The sequence below is a fragment of the Mesoplodon mirus genome (genome assembly GCF_964341445.2).
Source record: "Mesoplodon mirus genome assembly, chromosome: 5".
NCBI lineage: Eukaryota > Metazoa > Chordata > Mammalia > Artiodactyla > Ziphiidae > Mesoplodon > Mesoplodon mirus.
Genome location: NC_138980.1, coordinates 172,036,471 through 172,055,712, shown reverse-complemented (window position 1 = coordinate 172,055,712; position 19,242 = coordinate 172,036,471). Strand labels below are relative to the sequence as shown.

Genomic DNA, 19,242 nt, shown 5'->3' with positions numbered 1-19,242 from the left:
AGTTCAGGTGGGAGGGGTGATCCCTCAGACCAGGGCGAGGGCAGCAGAGATGGGGAGAAGAGGGCAGATAAGGAAACATCTAGGATTAAAAAATTTAGACGGATGGTCCTGAAGAGGGATGCTCCTAGGGTGGCTCCCAGGTTTCTGAGCTGATGGTAGGGGCACAGATTCATTCAAAACCACAATCATCAAGATCATGAAGAGTATGAATTGAGGCTTACGATGTCTCTGAAAGATGTGAGTGGAAATAGCATAGAGATATTTAGATGGCTTGTCTAGAGCTCAGAGGAGAGGGCTTGGCCACAGATATTTATTTGGTGATCATCAATCATGTTACAGATGGTTTAAACGTAGGGCACGCAGTAGATTCTTCATGAATAGAATACACAGTAAGGAGAGAGATGGGTCTTGAGGAACTTCAACATTTACACATCAATAGATGAGCTCGGCCATCAGAAGTAGGAGAAAAACCAGGACGTGGTGGTGTGAGAGCCAATGGGAAGGGATGTTTCATGGACGAAGGAGCAGTCAACAGAGTGAAGAGTTGCTGAGACATCCATTAAGTCAACAAAAAGTGCCCGCTGGATTCAGTGGCAAGAGGGTCACTGGTGAGAACAGTGTGGGTGAAGTGATGGGAGTGGAGGTCAGCGTGGGGCAGGTAAAAGGAAGAAAGAGAATTGAAAAAGTGGAGACGGTGAGAGGAAACTGGCCTTCCAAAAGGTGTGGCTGGGAAGGAATAGAGAATTGTAGCTAAAGACATACATGAGGAAAAGCTTGTTGTTGTTATTGTGTTAAGATGGCAGATGTCTGAGCATGTTTCCATGTCAAAGAGAAATGATCCAGGGGAGAGAGAAGGAGTCACCGATAACCGATCAAATAAGGTTCCTGAGAAAGCAGGGCAGGATAGGCTTCAAGGCACAGGAGGAAGAAGTGGCCTTGGACGGAGGAGGGACACCTCCTCTCCTGTAATGGGAGGGGGAACGGAGATGAGGCAAGGGTCTGAAAGTAGGCATGTGGGTTTAAATTTCCCAGTGGGGTAGGGCATGAGGTCACCTGCCAGGGAGAGTGAGGTGGGTGGAGACCCTCTGACATGGTTACTAGAGTCCGCCGAGGTGAGTGATGAGAGTATGAATCTATACTTTGATCAGTTTGTCCCGCTGTGTAACTTTTTGCTGGAGTGCTTGCTACCTGGGTGCCGGTGGTGCCAGGTGCACACCGTTGGGTGGTTCAGGACGGGGATCTTGCCCGAAGGCCGAGCTGGAAAGGCAGGAGACACAGGGACCTACAGTAGTGCGGCCAGATTACTCAGCTGGGATCCTGGGATCCTTGGATCCCATCCCTGGGATCTCAGCTGACTTCAGAAGGCCAGGGCTGATGACAGCACAAAGGGGAAAGGACTAGAGGTCCCACTGAGGCCCAACACCCCATGAGAATTCTCATTTGATACTGAGCAAGCTGAGGAAATCTAGATGATCAAAAAATAAATCAAAAACATAGGACTATTACAATAATGGTGACACAGGAAAGCATGGCATGTTAGGACCAAAGCAAGAGGGTTTTCTTGTATTATGACGTGAAATTAATTAGCTTAGTAAAAGTTTTTCAAACTGAGAGTTGCCACTGAAATCCAAGGCATTATAAACTCTTTTCATTTTATCATTGGTGATTACTCCCTATCTATCTGTGCCAAGGTGGTATTTCAAAGGACTTTGCCTAGGATCTATTTATTCATTACCAAGTCTGGTAATTAACAAATGCTTTCAAGTAATGAGACGACTGAAGCTGGGGGTGGGAGTGGGAGCAGAAAACTTAAGAACAAACATTGAATTTATTCCGCCAACCACATTGTGGCAGGAACTCCAGCCATAAGGTTTAAAATAGAAACTTCACCAGGAAAAGCCCAAGGCCAGATGGCACCTGAATCCAGCTTCCATCGCCCCTACTAACCAGTTATGCTTATTCTGAACTTTTGAGCCCTCCCAACAGGCAGCGGCCAGGACCAGGTTTAAAATTAAGAAGGAAAATGGCTGTAGGAACACTGGCAAAGAATTTTTCAGGGATATGATTTTTTCCTCTACCCTTGGATGCTGCTATATTTATCTTAGGCAAAGATAGGTGGGTTTTGGGGGTTTTTTTTTTTTTGCTTTTGAGATAACGTATCTACAAATGCTCACTGAGTGGCTGATGCTAATGCTGAAAATAAGAGTTGTTTCCTTAATTTCAAGTTAAGTGATTAGAGTGAACAAGACAGTTTAGTTCATCCCTCAGAGGATGAATTAAAAGTAAGACCAGGCAAAAAAATCTCTAATAACTCACCAAGAAAACTAACAAAGATATATCAGAGAATGACGTTAGCTAGTATTCAAGCATGTGTGTGTGCACACACTCACACACACTCACACACACAAAATAATGTTAGCAGGAAGTAATTTTAATTACTTTTAATAGTGATCCATAGAGTAAATGCAATTAATTTGGAAATTTAATTCCTGGTCTTTAGGAGGTACTAACAGTTGAACAGTAGATTATTTCAAAAAGGTGGCTGAAAGACTAGCGTGTACAAAAGGGAAGAACCAGGAAGAAATGCATGGACATGTTCGCAGAATGGAACTGAGAATTGGGAAGGGAGCTTAGAAATCAGTCCACCTCCTTCTCCGTGAAGAAATAGTTCTCCAAACCCCTGACTGTAGGAACTAAGTCTAACTTAGAGACTATGGGAATTAAATCTAATTTGCTGCTAAAATTTTTCATGGAATCTTTGGAGGAAGAAGACAGGAAGGAGAATGGAAACCAGGGCTGGTGCCAGACCTCAGGGAACTGGCCAGAAGTATAATGTTCTCAGACGAAGCCAACCTCCTGATTCTTTCCAAACATGGGAGAATGATGCGTGAGTGGCAGCCCCAGGTGACAACAACATTTAAGAATAATTCCTAGGGCTTCCCTGGTGGCGCAGTGGCTGAGAGTCCGCCTGCCGTTGCAGGGGACACGGGTTCGTACCCCGGTCCGGGAAGATCCCACATGCCGCGGAGCGGCTGGGCCCGTGAGCCACCGCCGTTGAGCCTGCGTGTCCGCAGCCTGTGTTCCACAACGGGAGAGGCCACAACAGTGAGAGGCCCGCATACGGCAAAAAAAAAAAAAAAAAAAAAAAAAGAAAAATTCCTAGGAGCGTTCTCTAGAAACTAGCACCTAGTGACTTGGCCACACAGAGGCCCACGTGTGCACATCGACCCTGTGACCACCCACTAGCTTTGACTTCAGAGTCATTTCACGTGCAAGTGCCTTAACAATAAAGGGCAAAACCTCTGATAGTAAATTTAAATTCCTACAACACCCATTCCTGCAAGATCCTATGCGCTTGTATCATGGGGGGGGGTTCCATTTTCTCATTCACTTAACAAGCATTTATGGAAGTTCACGTTTGATCTGAGTAATGCAGGGATGCTCGCGGAGTGGATGTTTGTAAAATGAGGCATCAGCCGGTTCTGTCCATCATCACCTGAAAGGGGCTCTGAGCAGCTTTGATGGACACACGGACCACTTACCTGAGCTATGACGTCTGAGATTGAGGCACATCCGACCAGGAAACTGTATTTGTGTTTTAAGAGAATGCCAGCATGGGTCCATGCCTGTCAGGAAGGAGAGAATAGGGTATGAGATACACCTTTGGGATTAGGTTATTTCTGGTCGTTACGAGTCCCTGGGCATTCCTGAAATAGAATAGAAACGCACCCCCCAACTTTAGTAGCACAGGTTTCATAAATCTTTGATTGGTAAAATGACTGTAACTTAGCCTGGTGGCTAGGACCACATGAGACTTTTAAGTGGAACCAATGACTGCACAGTGTTTATTTGGTACCAGTTCTATGCAGACTAGTGTACTGGTTTGTGTGCCTGGCAGGAAACCTGGCTGAATACCAGGAATGGGGGACCAGTGGGAGTCACAAAGCACAGCATTCTCCGTCCGTGAAGCATGTTCTAATGAGGGCTCTAAACTGGATCTGAGTTACTACCGTCATTGCAGGCACTCACTGTCTGATCAGGGTTCTACTATTTCCTTCTCTTTAAGTTTGGGTAGGATCCGATCTGTCACTTTGTGCCTTTGAGGAAAATTAAGAGGAAGGTCCTCCAAGGGTTACAGACAATGAAAGTTCCAGGGGATGGCAGGTTTGGAGAAGGTTTGAAGTTCAAAGTAGGATCCGCTTAGGCATCATCCTTCTAACCAGTAAAGGCTGAACTGAACTGACAAAGAAACACCATGTCACGTGAGCTAAACATAATCAGACAAGTATGATTTATTTCCTAGGTCTGTGTCAAGACTTTATAGCTGCTGCTACAACGACTTCCTCCTCAGTTCGTGGGGCCAAAGGTGCTAAATGTGAAAAGAAATGCAAAGTGTAGATAACATTTGCAAACTGTGGCCTGTAGGCTCTCTTTGTTGACCAAAAGCTGTCTGGACGATAAGCTTTGTGATTTGCAAATATTATCTCTCCAACAAATACATCAGGGCCATGCTGCAAGGTGTGTGTGTGTGTGTGTGTGTGTGTGTGTGTGTGTGTGTGTGTGTGTGTTTGGGGTGATGATATGTATTATTTTGGTTTTTATTAGCAATCTCTTACTACTGGGCTTTTTGGGGGAGTTGAGAGATGAAACATGGAAGAAAAGGGTGTCCATCACAGATGTTCTGGTGTTAGACTGAGTTTTGGAAACTTCCGTGGCAAATAATCAAAGAAGGGAAGTGGAACCCAGGGCACTAAAGAGTCTGTGAGTCACTTTTAGTCCTGAGTCCCCTGAGTTCACTGTGTACTTGTAATTCATCTATGTGTTTACACAGTCCCAGTAAAGATAGGAGGGCAGGCATTCGAGCAGCATCATGGACTCTGCTGAAGAAGCTGGGCTTTTACTCTCTTAGGTTGTGAAAAAGGTCACTCCATTCAGTTCTCTCGCTGCTTTGAAAGCAGTGTGGTGCTACCGCAGTGCAGCCTGGGCCCAGTGGGGAATCTGGTTCTACACACTCCAAACCCTTGGCTGTTTTCTTCTTGGGGTAGGGGGTATGGGAGCAAGGGGTATGCGCCAACTACCAGAGTAAACACACCTGGTGATAAGCAAGAAAAAGAAAATCCAGGTACAAGTGTTCCAGTGGCCAAATTCTCCGACTAAAGTGAGGTCACGACCACTGAAAATCGGGACCTCCGGTGGAAACTAAGGGTTTCATATCTAAGGCTCCCTGGCCCACCAGTAGGAAGCTGTCAGATTCAAGAAGGCTGCCCCCCATAACCCAGCTACAGGCACATTAAGGCTTCTGATGACATCTGAGAGGATGGACCACATACATTTTTACATTGCCTCATTCCTCCGAGGATTTGGGGCTAATGCCATACCTCAGTACCTCCATTCATCTCACATGTCTAATGTATATAGAACTGGAGGTAAGGAATGGTAGAAAAACCTATATAAATTATCATATGTTAAAGTCTCCTTCCAAGGGTAATTTAAAATGGAGCCCAAAGAAAAGGTTTATTTTCTAGCATTAGACATTGTTGGAAATATATAAATATAAATATATATATTTGGCTAAGTCTCTTTTATATCTATAACACCGATGAATAGGAAAAAAGCATTCTCTGAGAACTCTTCAGTATCAGAACAAAGAATTTAATCTATGGAAGTCAGCCACCCTTAGCTAATCTAGCAAAGCTGGCTATTAAAGTAATAAAATCCTATCAGTATATTCAAGCGAGTCTTTTTCTAAAAAGCTTTGGGTGCTTATACCACACAAGTGGTAAGTTTAACTGAAAGCTATTCTGATCCCTTGATCCTGAATATATCAGAAAGGAATTTATATTTGAATCAAATTTTCAAACAAGCTCTCTTGCCTACTGCCAGAACTTGTGGCAAATATAGATAATTCTCATAAAATAAACTGAAAAGATGGACTGGTTAAAAGTCAGCGGTCAGTTGGAGCCCTTCTGCACTGCTGGTGGGGATGTAAAATGGTGCAGCTGCTGCTGAACTCAGTATGACGGGTTCTCAAAAAATTAAAAACAGAATTACCATATGATCCAGCAATTCCACTTCTGGGTATATACCCAAAAGAATGAAAGCAAGGGCTCAAAGGGATATGTGCACACTCATGTTCATAGTGGCATTATTCATAGTAGCCAAAAGGTGGAAGTAACCCAGGTGTCCACTGATGGATGAAAGGGTAAACCAAATGTGGCGTACACATACAAGGGATACTATTCAGCCTTAAAAAGAGGGACATTCTGACACATGCTGCATACAACATGCATGAACCTTGAAGAGATTTTGCTAAGTGAAATAAGCCAGTCACAAAAAGACAAATATTGTATGATTCCACTCACGAGGTACCGAGAACAGTCAAGTTCATAGAGACAGAAGTAGAGTGGTGGGAGCCAGGGGCTGGGGTGGGGGTGTGGGAGTTAGTGTTCAATGGGGAAGAGACTCAGCTGGGAAGATGGAGAGGGAGGAGGGTGGACGGCGGTGACGGGAGCACCACGATGTGAATGCACCTAACGCCCCTGAACTGGACACTTCAAAATGGTAAGATGGGAAGTTTTATGTTATATGTATATTATCACAATCGTAAAAAAAATGTGGTGGGCGGTGAAGCCAGCCTCAGATGTGCTGGTCATTTCTCGGGGGGAATAAGTGGAGCCATTTCCATTTCTGGGTTGCCAGGGGCTGGGGGAGAGGAGGATGGGGAGGCAGTGTTTAATGGGAATAGAGTCAGTGTCCCAAGATGAAAAGAGTTCTGAAGAGTCACAGCAATGTGAATATACTACATGCCACCGAACTGTATACATAAAAATGGTTAAAATAGTAAAGTTTAGGTTATGTATTTTTTACCATAATTTTTTTAAACAGTGCCAACGATCTTCTCTACTCACCATTGCATCCATAAAAGGGAAGGCAGCAAGATACAGGAAGGCCCTTCTTGTTTTGTTCCCCACTGACTCATCCACATGGTGCAATTTATTGATGATGTAGTAGCCTAAGTCGCTATATGCTGCAAAAGGTAAAGCAAAACAAAACAAAACATGGCAAAATTTGAAAACATTAACCTTATAAGCTTTTTATCTCAAAAGCTTTTTAAAAAATAAATTTATTTATCTTATTTTATTTATTTTTGGCTGCGTTGGGTCTTTGTTGCTGCCCACGGGTTTTTCTCTAGTTGTGGTGAGCGGGGGCTACTCTTCGTTGCGGTGCGCACGCCTCTCATTGCAGTGGCTTCTCCTGCTGTGGAGCACGGGCTCTAGGCACGCAGGCTTCAGTAGTTGTGGCATGCGGGCTCAGTAGTTGTGGCTCGCAGGCTTAGTTGCTCCGTGGCATGTGGGATCTTCCCGGACCAGGTCTCGAATCTGTGTCCCCTGCATTGGCAGGTGGATTCTTAATCACTGTGCCACCAGGGAAGCCCTCAGAAGTTTAAAAACAATTTTAAATATAATATTTGGGTTTTGGTACAAAAATTAGAAAATTCAGATATGCAAAAAGAAGAAAATCATCTACAATCTTATTCATCCCTCTACCCAGAAGGGGTCACAGTTGACACTCTAGGTTCTAAGTGCCCAGTTCTTTCACAGGTGTGTGTGGTGGGTTATGCGTGGGTGTTTTAACATAACAATGGGATAACATACCTTTCAATAAAAATGTTAAAGCTAGCTTTTCACTGTTTGTCATTCCTTTTGTATCATTTTTTTGGGAGGAGGGTGGTAACTGTGGGTATAGTCTCCCCAGTGGAAAAATGCTATCTCTGTGCTTTCCAAGTCCCTCCAACATGAGGACCTGTGACCAGTGCGTGAATGGAACATAATGGGCCTTAACCAACACAGGCTGAATGAACGTGTTGGTGCCAAAGGGAGAGAAAGGAAGAAAGAGAAAGGTCTCCTAGTGTCTGCTAGACGTTCTGGCAGACATTGTCAGTAAAGGTTAAATACAATGTTAAGCTCTTTGCTACCTCACTGATACAATGTTTAGACTATATAGGAAAACAACGATCTCTGTGTGTTCATAGTGCTCTCACAGTAGTGTTCCCGCTGTGTTCATTCTTTTATAAATATGAATATTCATGTACTTGACAACTGCAGAAGCTGCTTTGAAATCAGAAAGGACATAACATTTAGTGTCTCTCTCACTTTGTGAAATAATAAGAATCCCTTCCCCCATTTCAAAGTTTGGGGGACGACTTATTACCATATAAACTGGTAAAAAGAAATAATCCTCCATCCTCTGTCGGGATTAGTCTGGAATTATGGGGATGTTGGATTAAGTGTGCTCTTCAGGATGATATCAAAGTTATTTAAATGTCTATAAATAGAAATCCCAGCGAGGGTAGAGGTACAAGTAAGTGACTTCAAGGGGTAGGGGCTGGAATGGCTAAGACATCCAGCATACAATGCTGGTGGGACAGGCAAATGCAGGAGAGGCGGTCCCAGTCCTCCCAGGAAGGGCAGAGGTGGAAACCAAGAGGCGAGCTGCCAGGTGAGCCCAGGCGTCAGGTGTGGAGCGTGGCGGGACCAGCGAAACCACTGAGGCCGCAAGAAGAGAAATCCAGGAGGGAGGGTGGCACTTGGCAGAAAGAGAAAAGACTGGGGAAATGGGATTAGTTACGGCCAGGGACAAGGAAGGCAGCTGTGATGCCCTGCTTGGATCAGAAGGCACGTGGGCGACCTGATCCTGGAAAGCAGGAGGAAGCCCTCCAGCCCGACTTGGCAGCGAGGTGAGAAGTGCATTCAGACCTGAGATTAGCTGGTGGAACACAAAGCCGGGATAAAGATGTTGCTGGAACACACACACAGCTGAGTTCGGGTGCCGAGATTTGGAAATTGTGGCCGCTGTTGGTTTGTACACTCCTTTTCATTCAGTCAAGTTCATTGCACTGAAACCTGCGCAGAGATGGTCCTGCCCCTGCCCCCCCCCCACTGCCCCTCCCAGCAGAGACCGCTGGCAATAGTAAAGGCAGCCACGCTGGGCGAGCAAAGTGATGCCAAGTGCACGAGCCCGGGGCTGGTTCTGAAGAGCTCAGGAACTAAACTTCCCTGGTAAAGGTTAGCGCCCATACAAACACCAGCTGACTGGACTGGACTGGATGGCTAAAGCTGGGACCTTGAGATTAGAAAAGGCTGAGATCCGGAGGGCCATGTATGGGTTGACCTGTGTCCCCGCACAATTCGTTTGTTGAGTCCTGGTCCCCAGGACCTCAGAAGGTGACCTTATTTGACAACCAGGTCATGGCAGGTATAAGTAGCTGAGATGGGGTCACACTGGAGAAGAGTGGGCTCTCGGTGTCCTTCTAAAAAGGGGGAATTTGGACACAGAGATAGACACGCACAAGGAGAAGCCCATGAAAACATGAAGGCAGAGATCGGGAAGATGCGTCCACAAGCCAAGGGACAGCGCACGTTGCAAACCACTGGAAGCTGGAGAGGGGCCTGGGACAGACTCTCCGTCACGGCCTCGGAAGGAACCAACCTCACTGCCGCCACCTCGACCTTCCAGCCTCCAGTCTCACGGACCACACACTTCTGCTGTCTGTGTTGCTTTGTTAGGACAGACCTAGCAAACTCATACAGGTGGCTTCTAGGAAGGAGAGAATTATTTTCCCATGAGACTCTGGGGTAATGGCAGGAAAAGAAGGGACGTGTGAGTTTGAACCGCTGAGAGCAGGGTGTGCAGTTTGCTCGTGTGGCCTGAGTGTCTAGGGATCAGTAGAAAGAAGCTTCTCTACTTCTGTGAATATACCTAAGTGTACCAACTTATTAGACTATTTTAACTAAAACATCAAAAACAGTGCCTTTATGTAGAGCAATGAAGAGCTGACATCTAAAGTGTAACAGGGTCTGAAGGACTGCTGGGTGCTGAGCTCAACCAAGCCTCAGACTCTGCCAGGATGTTCCCCCCACCTCACCCCCTTGCTTTGTTCAGACTGCAGCTCCAGGGTCCCCAGGTGCCAGGGGTACTTTGAGACCAATGGGCCCAAGGATGCTTTGGCTTCTTTTTACTTCTTGTCCTCCTTTAGCTACTAGAGAAAAACTTCGGAGGCCAAGGGAAGAAGCTTTCTTCCCGTCTTTCTTCCTTCCTTTCACTCCTCCCATATGCAGTAGAAGAAGAGTCTGGTTATAACTACAAAGGTTGTTTCCACCCTGTGAGCTGGGAAAGTAAAATCCCAGCGGCTGTTTTCCACCCAGTATCCCCTCACCCTCCCCTCCCGTGTCCCAGAGCTGTTTCTGGCTGGAGGTATAGGCTGGGGGTAATTTGTTTAAAGCACTTTGCATAGAGTCTATAATTACCAGGCTAGCTGCCTTAATGACATTTAGTAACCTTTAACGTCTATAAGCTGCCTTACCAAGACTCTTCTGAAATAGCTTATATTCCTTATGAAAAGTAGGACGTTAGGAAGAAAAATTAAGCAAGGTTTTTGAATAGATGTAAATGGAGTTCATGGCTGCAGCAGGACACAGACTTAACCTATTTACAGGTAGCCAGCTTTGAGCTGCCCAAACAAGAAACAGGAAGGGCCATTCGAATCCCTAGCTCCTCTGACCTCAGAATTATTTTCCCGTGAGACTCTGGGGTAATGGAGCGATGGACCTTTCCAGAATCACTGGTTCTCAAACTTGTTCATCCAGAGTCGCCAGCACTTGTTGCAAGATGCCATGAAATTTAGTATTAATCAAAATAAGCCTCATTACCTATAATTTTCCCATGGGAATTGAAGAAAAAGCCTCTTTCCATTTTTAGTAAAAGAATAATATGTGCATTTCCAAGGGGCAAATTTGGGAACCCTTATTCTAATTCTAATTCCTTAGTTCCTATGTTTAAAAGTCTCACAAGTGCTACGGATTGACCCACTGTGTTCTGTTTACCAAGGCTCCTGCAACTTGGGTATCTTGAGCCAGGCTCCAAGTACACATAGAATAGATATCAACTTTTTGGCCAGCGGGTCTCTAGATTTTAAGTCTGTCAGTCCAACACAATTCCAAGTGTCTACTCATTTGGCTGCTAATTGCATAAGGTTTGGGGTGGTACATTTTCTAGAGCCATCTTTTCCTCACCATCTCCACCATACATTCCTGGGGAAGTACCTGTGTGATCAGTGGGACCCACTCCAGCCATGTGCAAATGTCTGGGGAAACCCATAACCATGTGCAAATCTCTCAAGGATGAGAGAATGCATGGCTTACCAGTCTGGTCCAAAAAGAGAAAAAAATCAGAGAAAATGAATATGAAACACAAGAAAAAACATTATTTACGGCAAATGTAATAAAAAGGACCTAGTGAAAGTTCTCTCCTTTATTGGGGCAGGCACAATAACAGCTGACCCTACAAAGGAGTGTTTGGTCCACTCTGACCTGAGTCTACCTCTAATGTCTCACTGTGGTCAGTAAACGGATGCCCAGATGTGACACCAGGTTAGTGAAGGAAAGGAGCTACAGCTGAAACTGGTTTTTCAAAGCTGGTGACGCTTAGGTTTGAAGTCCCTTCTAAGTGAGAAGATCCTCCAGAAGTTGGTAGATTATTGGTAGATACTGAAAGTTTGAAATGTCAAAGTTCATCCAGATCGGGAAAAAAAAATCTAAGATAGAGATCATGCTGGGAATCAGGATTTCTCCAATGTCTGGAGGCGCCATGGAACACACAAACTTTAAAAAAAATATCTTAAGAGTACCTTGCCCCAGCACTAGTTCATAACCCAGGAAATTATGCAGACTGACAAAATACACTGAACTTTTCTAAATATTAGAAATTTCTTTAGAGATCATAAGGTTATAAAGCAGTAAATAAGCAGAATATACAGATCTTCCTTGTTGTTAAAGCTGTAGTAAACATACTTACATGAACACTAGAATCAATCTGCTTTATTCAATATAGCTGTCCCTGAGATGTCACAAAAAAATTCTCACTGGTGTCAAAGGCTCTCCAAGGGACCCAGCTACAGCCTCAGAGCTCAATGCCTAACGCCCCTCCCTGCTGGTCCTCTTTCTACTTTGCCCTTCCCTGCTCTCCTTCCCTTTCTCTCTTCCTCTCTTCCCCTTTTCCTGTCCCTGTTGCCTAACGGGCTCTTCTATAGTCTCAGGCTGCACACCTCCTTTACCTGGCTACCTGCACCCTAGCACTGGGCATCCACCCGGTTACCTGTGATATTCAACACTGAACTCATTTTCTTGCTTTATTCTCCCCTGATTCATAAATGCGTGGTGGCTGTGTGCCTCCCACTTCTTTTCCTCCCCAAGGATGAATATCTTTTATATTTATCTCACCTCCGTACCCAACTTTTGATCAGTAGGACCTGAATGACATGCATGTACTATTTGTTCAATAAGTAATTTGTTGGACCACTGATAGGACAGATGGGGAGTGGACTATTTTACAGGTGAGCTAAACAAAGGGCAATTCTTTCACTCTTGTTTAGTCAAAGCCCCCCACATGCAAAGCAGGAAGGTCAGCTCTACTAATACTAGTGATGTGTCTGCTTAGGGTTAAACATTCATGTTAATGACAGCATAAGGGGAAATGGATGAATTTTATCAGTGTTTGAGTGTATCTAAAAAAAGAGAAATACTCATTAAATATACAGAAGGCATCTTGCTGGGGAAAGTAACGAATATTGTAAAGAATAAAATGAATAAACAGCTAAATTAGGAAACAAAGCAAAAAGAAACCAAGGAGTTGGCCATTAAACTGAAAAAGCATAGAACACGGTGATTTTGTTAAAACCACGAGCCTGAGGTTAGACAGAATTAACAGAAATGTAATAGACAAAAAGAGTCACCATTTGTAATCTTATGTGGCTACAGCAAAATATTCATTTAGAGCACTGGGTCAAATTCTCCACTCCATCTTGTATCAAAGGTAAGGGAAAAATCAGAAAGAGTTGTGCTGGAATACAACCAACACTTTCAGAGCCAGTTAAGAGATGACCCACCCCACAAGCCTTTCAGAACCAATCCCTAAGAGAAAGAACTTCTCCCTTCTCTATGCTCTTGGATGCCCTTATACAAATGCTATGGAAAAGTTAGAAGGTCTAGATAACAGAAATAAATCTATTAAGGAGATAGGGAAATAGCACCTAAAAAGGAAAGTTTAAGGCAATTAGACTAGTTTTGCCTAAACAAAATAATATAGAGAAATTTGGTTTTAAGCCTAGATTACTCTGGTTCCTATCTCACTCTGGGCTAAGCTGGTGAATGTGTAACATGTGGCTTCTTGTACTTACTCTAAGCCCTACTGAGGAGCTGTTCATGTGGGGAATGCATACCCATTTCAGTATCAGGCCAAGAAAATACAATTAGGAAGACTGCCTGAGAGCAGACAATGGCTTCTCAAGTCAAATTATTTGGAATATTTGCTTTTGTGTTTATCTATGTCACTGTTCTCTTGTCCCAAGCATAGATAGCCGAGAGCTGACTGTTAAAGTAGAGATGTCAGTGGCTGTTTCTAGCATTACTAAGATGTGAAAATGGGTTTTAGTGTCTAGTGTAGGTGACACATTGTAAAGCAGAAACTGAATAGGGGGATGTTTATGGATGGTAGGAAAATAATGTTGGAAAAAGTGGAGGATGACAAGAGAGCAACATCCCACCTGGAGCTTGTGGTCAAGGTTATGGGGAAAAACTGGCAAGATCTGAGTATAGAAAAGCTTACGGGATTAGGGAAAAATGGAGAAAGGAAGGTGAGCAAAGATGCCTGATGCAGCAGACAGTAGAAGGCAAGAGAAGAATCAAACCATGAGGCAGAAAATTGAAATGAGGCCAACAAACTAGAAGAGGGAAAATCATTAAAATTTGAGTTTTAAGCCTTTGAAAGAAATTGATATTGCTTTCTTAGTAACTGTAGAAAGCATTTGTTTCCTGGAAGGAAAAAAAGTGATAATTGTAAAAATATCAACAGTGATAAAAGCAATTGTTAAATATATCTGGGAGGTAGAACCATTTTGGTTCAAAGGTAAGATGTTATGATTCCATTTTAAAATTGAAAAACTTGCATTTAACTTGGAAAATGAATTTGATTTTTATTTCAGGGACCAAATGTCCCTCCCCACAGGGTCAATAACACAGCACACTCAAGTTTTCCTTAATTACTGACATCTTGTAATTAGCTGTTAGCCCCAAAGTCTCATTTGAGCATGACTACAACAGGGAATGTTGGGTTTATTTGGAAGTAAGTAGCTAAAAGGAAACTAACTTATCTTCCTTTTTAGGCAAAAATTTATTTAGACCCACTCATTTCACATATGGAATTTTCTCAAGTACATATACCATCTGTGAAAATGGCCCAGATCAAATGTAGCTGCAGAAGTTTTCTTTAAAACTCAGCAGATAAGTTAGTATTCAGGGTTTAAGTTAAGGGAAAGAAAGGCATCTCCTCTCTGCCCCATGCCCTGAAGCTCTGAGCCCAAATGAAATGACCAATTGCAACACTTTGCCTGGATATTTGGCCCATGAGAAGCATCCTCTCGCCCACATTGTTCTTAGCACAAAATCCTATGCTGTATTAAAAAGGAAGACCACAGAGGCCTCAGTCTATTTACTTTTAGATTCACAATTATATGAGTAAACATGAGTTGACACCTGAGTACACTGTAAATGGTTTGGCATGAGTAAACATGAGTTGACACCCGAGTACACTGTAAATGGTTTGTGTTAATCTCCTGGCTCTTCATTCACCACGGACATTCATGGTTCTCATACAACCAGTGCCAATTTGAAGACACACAATGGGTTTGTGAAGTGTTGTTCACAGGCTTTACGTAACTGGGTTCAGTAGGTGTGCCATTCAACTTTTATGCCAGGTAAGCTGAGCTGTTTTGAAGCCAAGAGGTTCTGAGATCATGCCCTTAGGGTTTTTTATCACCACCAAGAAGGCAGCAGAAGTAGAACTCCAGCTCTAAAGGAAGGGGCTTTCCTAGGTCTTGGTGAAACCGTAGGCCAGTCACTGTGTGTGATAAAATTTTCTTGTTGTTTCATGGAAAGAATGTTATGCCCAGAGTATTGAGTCTCATCTGAAATAGAAACATGGGGCCCTAAAATGAGATAATTTTAATACATAAAACAATCTCATTTGTTTTCACTGCTGATAAGAATTAATCCTGAATAACACTCATTCTATTTTTATTCTTAAGATTGAGTCTGATAAGATAAACACCAAGGTCCTACTGTATAGCACAGGGAACTATATTCATTATCTTCTAATAAACTATAGTGGAAGAGAATCTGAAAAAGAACATATCTATATACTGCATATATATGATATACATATACACATATGTATATATATAGCTGAATCACTGTGCTGTACACCTGAAACTAACATAACATTATAAATCAACTATACTTCAATTTAAAAAGAAAAAAGGAACGTCTGTCTCTAACAAAAGCACCTGACATTTTTTTTTGACTTTACCTAATGCTAATCCTAGATCTGCTCACCTGTTAATGAAACTCCTTCCTCACTGACACAGGGTTTGGGAACCAGAGACATACAGCTTGCCAGACAAAGGACATTTTCTTTCCTTGACCTAGGAGCACAAACTCCATTCCTTCCATCCCTTAAAATTGTCATGATATTTAATAATTATGGAAGAAATCACTTACTACAATAAATACACGAAAATGAATTAAGAGGAAGAAGGAATTAGCAAAGCTAGATTCTTAAGGGACAGCCAACAGCCTTACCTATGAGGGTGTGGAAGACAGCAGCTATGGCACCAGCCACCACCATGCACAGGACAGCTTTGGTCCTGTCCCGCTTGCTGTTCACAAACACCAGGCCCACGTTCTTGAAGTCACTCATGGGCCCCGTGAAGAACTTCATTAAGGAGTAGGCCAGCCCATAGCTGGCCAGCATCTCCACTGCATCTTCCTTGACAGCAGCAATGCCCCGGTTCAAGGCCTGTGGAGGGAAGAAACCCACAAACAGCATTAGGAACGGCGTCTTGGGGCTTCCCTGGTGGCGCAGTGGTTAAGAATCTGCCTGCCAATGCAGGGGACACGGGTTCAAGCCCTGGTCCAGGAAGATCCCACATGCCACGGAGCAATTAAGCCCCTGGGCCACAACTACTGAGCCTGTGCTCTAGAGCCCGCGAGCCACAACTACTGAGCCTGCACTCTAGAGCCCGTGCTCTGCGACAAGAGAAGCCACCATGATGAGAAGCCACTGCAGTGAGAAGCCCGCGCACCACAACGAAGACCCAACACAGCCAAAAATAAATAAATAAATAAGAAACGCCGTCTTATATCTCTTACAATAAAACTCAGCAGGTCATGTTTCCATAGGCACTCTAAGCAGCTTATAGGGCAAATCTCACTGTAATTTGATAAAGGTTATTAGTTTTCATTATCATCCATATTAGCTTCATTTTGAAATATCTTCTTGTGGGGGAGATAGCTGTCTGCTGGGGCGAAAGTAATAGAAAAAAACCCAACAAGCATTTTATGTTAATATCAGAAAATAATTCTGAGAAGTTCTGGTTAAAAGGTTAACATGTTAAATTTTATTTGTAGGCTGAACCTACATAATAGCAACAGGCATTCTGGAAATGGGTCAGCCACTTTACATGGAGTAGGTGATGGCTTCTCTTTCCCTTTAAGGAAGGGGTGTGTGTGTGTGTGTGTGTGTGTGTGTGTGTGTGAAATACTAGGTATCTGTTATGTATGTATCCTTCACAGCATAAAGTAAGTTCCATGCTATGAAAATAGGTATTGAAGGAAATTATTATACAATCAATGGATGCTATTCACCTGATTCTTACTGTATCTTAACTTGAAATAGATTCCTGATCTCTGTGCAGACAAACAGGAAAAGAAAAATCTTTAAACCAAATACACCGTTTTTGAATAATTCTTGCTGGAGAAGATGTGGTCATAGAATATTCTGTTTTAACCATCCTCCATGAGGGACCCTCTGAGGTACTGGTGGCCTTGTCAGGATGGCATTTCCAAACTAACTTTCCCACCTAGTAGACAATAAAGTAGACTGGAGGTCGTGGGAATGGATGTCCAGGAAGAAGCACTTTATTTTAAAAGTGTCCCCAGAACATCACCTCTGTCTTTAGGCACAGGCAACTGACTGGGCAGAGAGTCAGCTTTCTGTATAGTAATACACTTCTAATTAGTTAATCTATTTTTATTGAAGTATAGATGATTTACAGTGTTGTGTTAGTTTCTGGTACACAGCAAAGTGATTCAGTTGTACATATGTGTGTGTGTGTGTGTGTATATATGTGTATATATATATATATATATATATATATATATATATACACACTTTTTCAGATTCTTTTTCATTATAGGTTATTACAAGGTATTGAATATAGTTCCCTGTGCTCCACAGTAGGACCTTGTTGGTTATCTATTTTATATATAGTAGTGTGTGTGTCTGCTAATCCTAGATGCCTTAGTTATCTCTCTTCCCACTGCCTTTCCCCTTTGGTAACCATGTTTGTTTTCTAAGTCTGTGAGTGTGTTTCTGTTTTGTAAGTAAGTTCATCTGTGTTATTTTTTTGGATTCCACATAGAAGTGATATCATACGGTACTTGTCTTTCTCTGTCTTACTTCCCTTGGTATGATCATCTCTAGGTCCACCCATGTTGCTGCAAATGGCATTATTTCATTCTTTCTTGTGAAGCCAAGCTAGCTGACACAGGGGTATAAAAGGTCACCTCCCCTGCCTCACTGTGGGACTCATCACTCTGGTACAATTCATGCTCCAGAGCTCCCTGTGGGATCAGGTGGAAGCTAGTCTCCAGTGGAGAACACATCCTTGTTTAATTTTTCCCCGCTGCCCACTGCTTCCCTCTCCCCTTCTCCAGAAAGCACACACTCAATAAATCACTTGCACAAGAATTTCCCAACGCAGGTTCTGCTTCCAGAATCCCCAGCTCAATACAACTTCTAATTACGTTTCTCTCAGACATAGAGAACAGTGTATGGTTTGTTCTTTTTCCTTCTCATCCTTCCCCAATCCATGACTGAAAACTGTTTACTTTTTATTGCTAAAATACGTGTTTGAACTTAAATGATAAAATTGTATATTAGCACAAGTTTTAAAACTATATAGGAGGGCCCCTAAATAATGTAGGATTAGTCTTTTTATATGTCTTGTTGGCAAAATTTTATTCTTTGCTAAAAAGACATTAGCTCTGGCTGGGGCATCAACGGCAATGCTTTCTATTTCCACCAACTGTTCCTTGATGGAGTCCTAAACCCAGCACTGAGGCACGAGAGCAGAAAGAAGGGCACAGGGAAGAACAGCTCTGTCAGCAAGACTGGGTGTGAAAACTCCACTGAGCTCAACAATTACGGTAATTTGAGGAAAGAGCACGGGGTTTGGAGCCAGGCAGACGTGACTGGATCCGCTTTTACCACTCAACTACTGAGTGGCCTTGGCCATGGTACTTATTCTCGCTGAAATAATGGATCTTAGATTGTCTATAAGTAGTGTACAGGGCACCACCCATGACTGGCCTAGAAAAGGCACTTGAAAGCAAGGATTTATGTCTATATTGTTTACCACTGTACACCTACCACCTTGCTACCTTATAAACACTCAAATATTTGTTGGATGAATGAATGAATTAGGTATTTTCTGCCAGGAATTTCAGTGTTGATACTAATTTGTATGCACTTTAAGAAAATCACATTTTGATTGTAAGACGAAGAGGTTATTACTTATAAGATTTACTATTGACTTAACATTTTTATTGGCCAAATTAAATGTACATCGTGATGGGAAAACATATCCTGATTTCAAGAAGCATTAAAATGCCAGAAGAAAGACCTTTAGAATTGAGTAGATATGCTATATTCTTATTATTAGCCTTTTTATTATTTTCATTTTCAGCACTTCCCCCGATTTGTTCACTTCCTAATTTTATGATTTTCTTTTGATACCAGAAATATTAAGTTATTATGTAGTTGATCCTTCATTTCATGGAGTTTCTTTCCATACTTTTGGACTCTGTCATTCTTACCCATCTTTAGCTAAGGTAATTTTGTCTAGTTTATAGTTTCATTTGCGCATTTAGCTTTTTACTCCTCCTGGAACTTATGCTGTGAGGTATGGCTTAAAATTCATTTTCTCATAATAGTTTACTTCTTCAACACCAGTTTGAATAAAACACTCATTGCCCACTTATTTGTGATGTTTTCTTATCAGCCATTAGTTCTTATACTTCCTTCCATCACCTATTGTTCGCTTTACCTGTCTGTCTCAGTTTGCTTAAC

General features: G+C 42.8%; 1 protein-coding gene across 1 annotated transcript in view; it reads right to left on the bottom strand.

The window, feature by feature from the left end:
- ANKH (ANKH inorganic pyrophosphate transport regulator) overlaps nt 1–19,242 on the bottom strand; it is a 144,813-nt gene that overhangs the window by 48,572 nt on the left and 76,999 nt on the right. The window contains exons 2-4 of the mRNA XM_082623160.1: nt 15,693–15,909; nt 6,909–7,027; nt 3,543–3,626 (exon numbers count right to left, since the gene is read on the bottom strand). Coding sequence (XP_082479286.1) covers nt 3,543–3,626; nt 6,909–7,027; nt 15,693–15,909 — 420 coding nt within the window. The remainder of the gene's footprint in view (nt 1–3,542; nt 3,627–6,908; nt 7,028–15,692; nt 15,910–19,242) is intronic.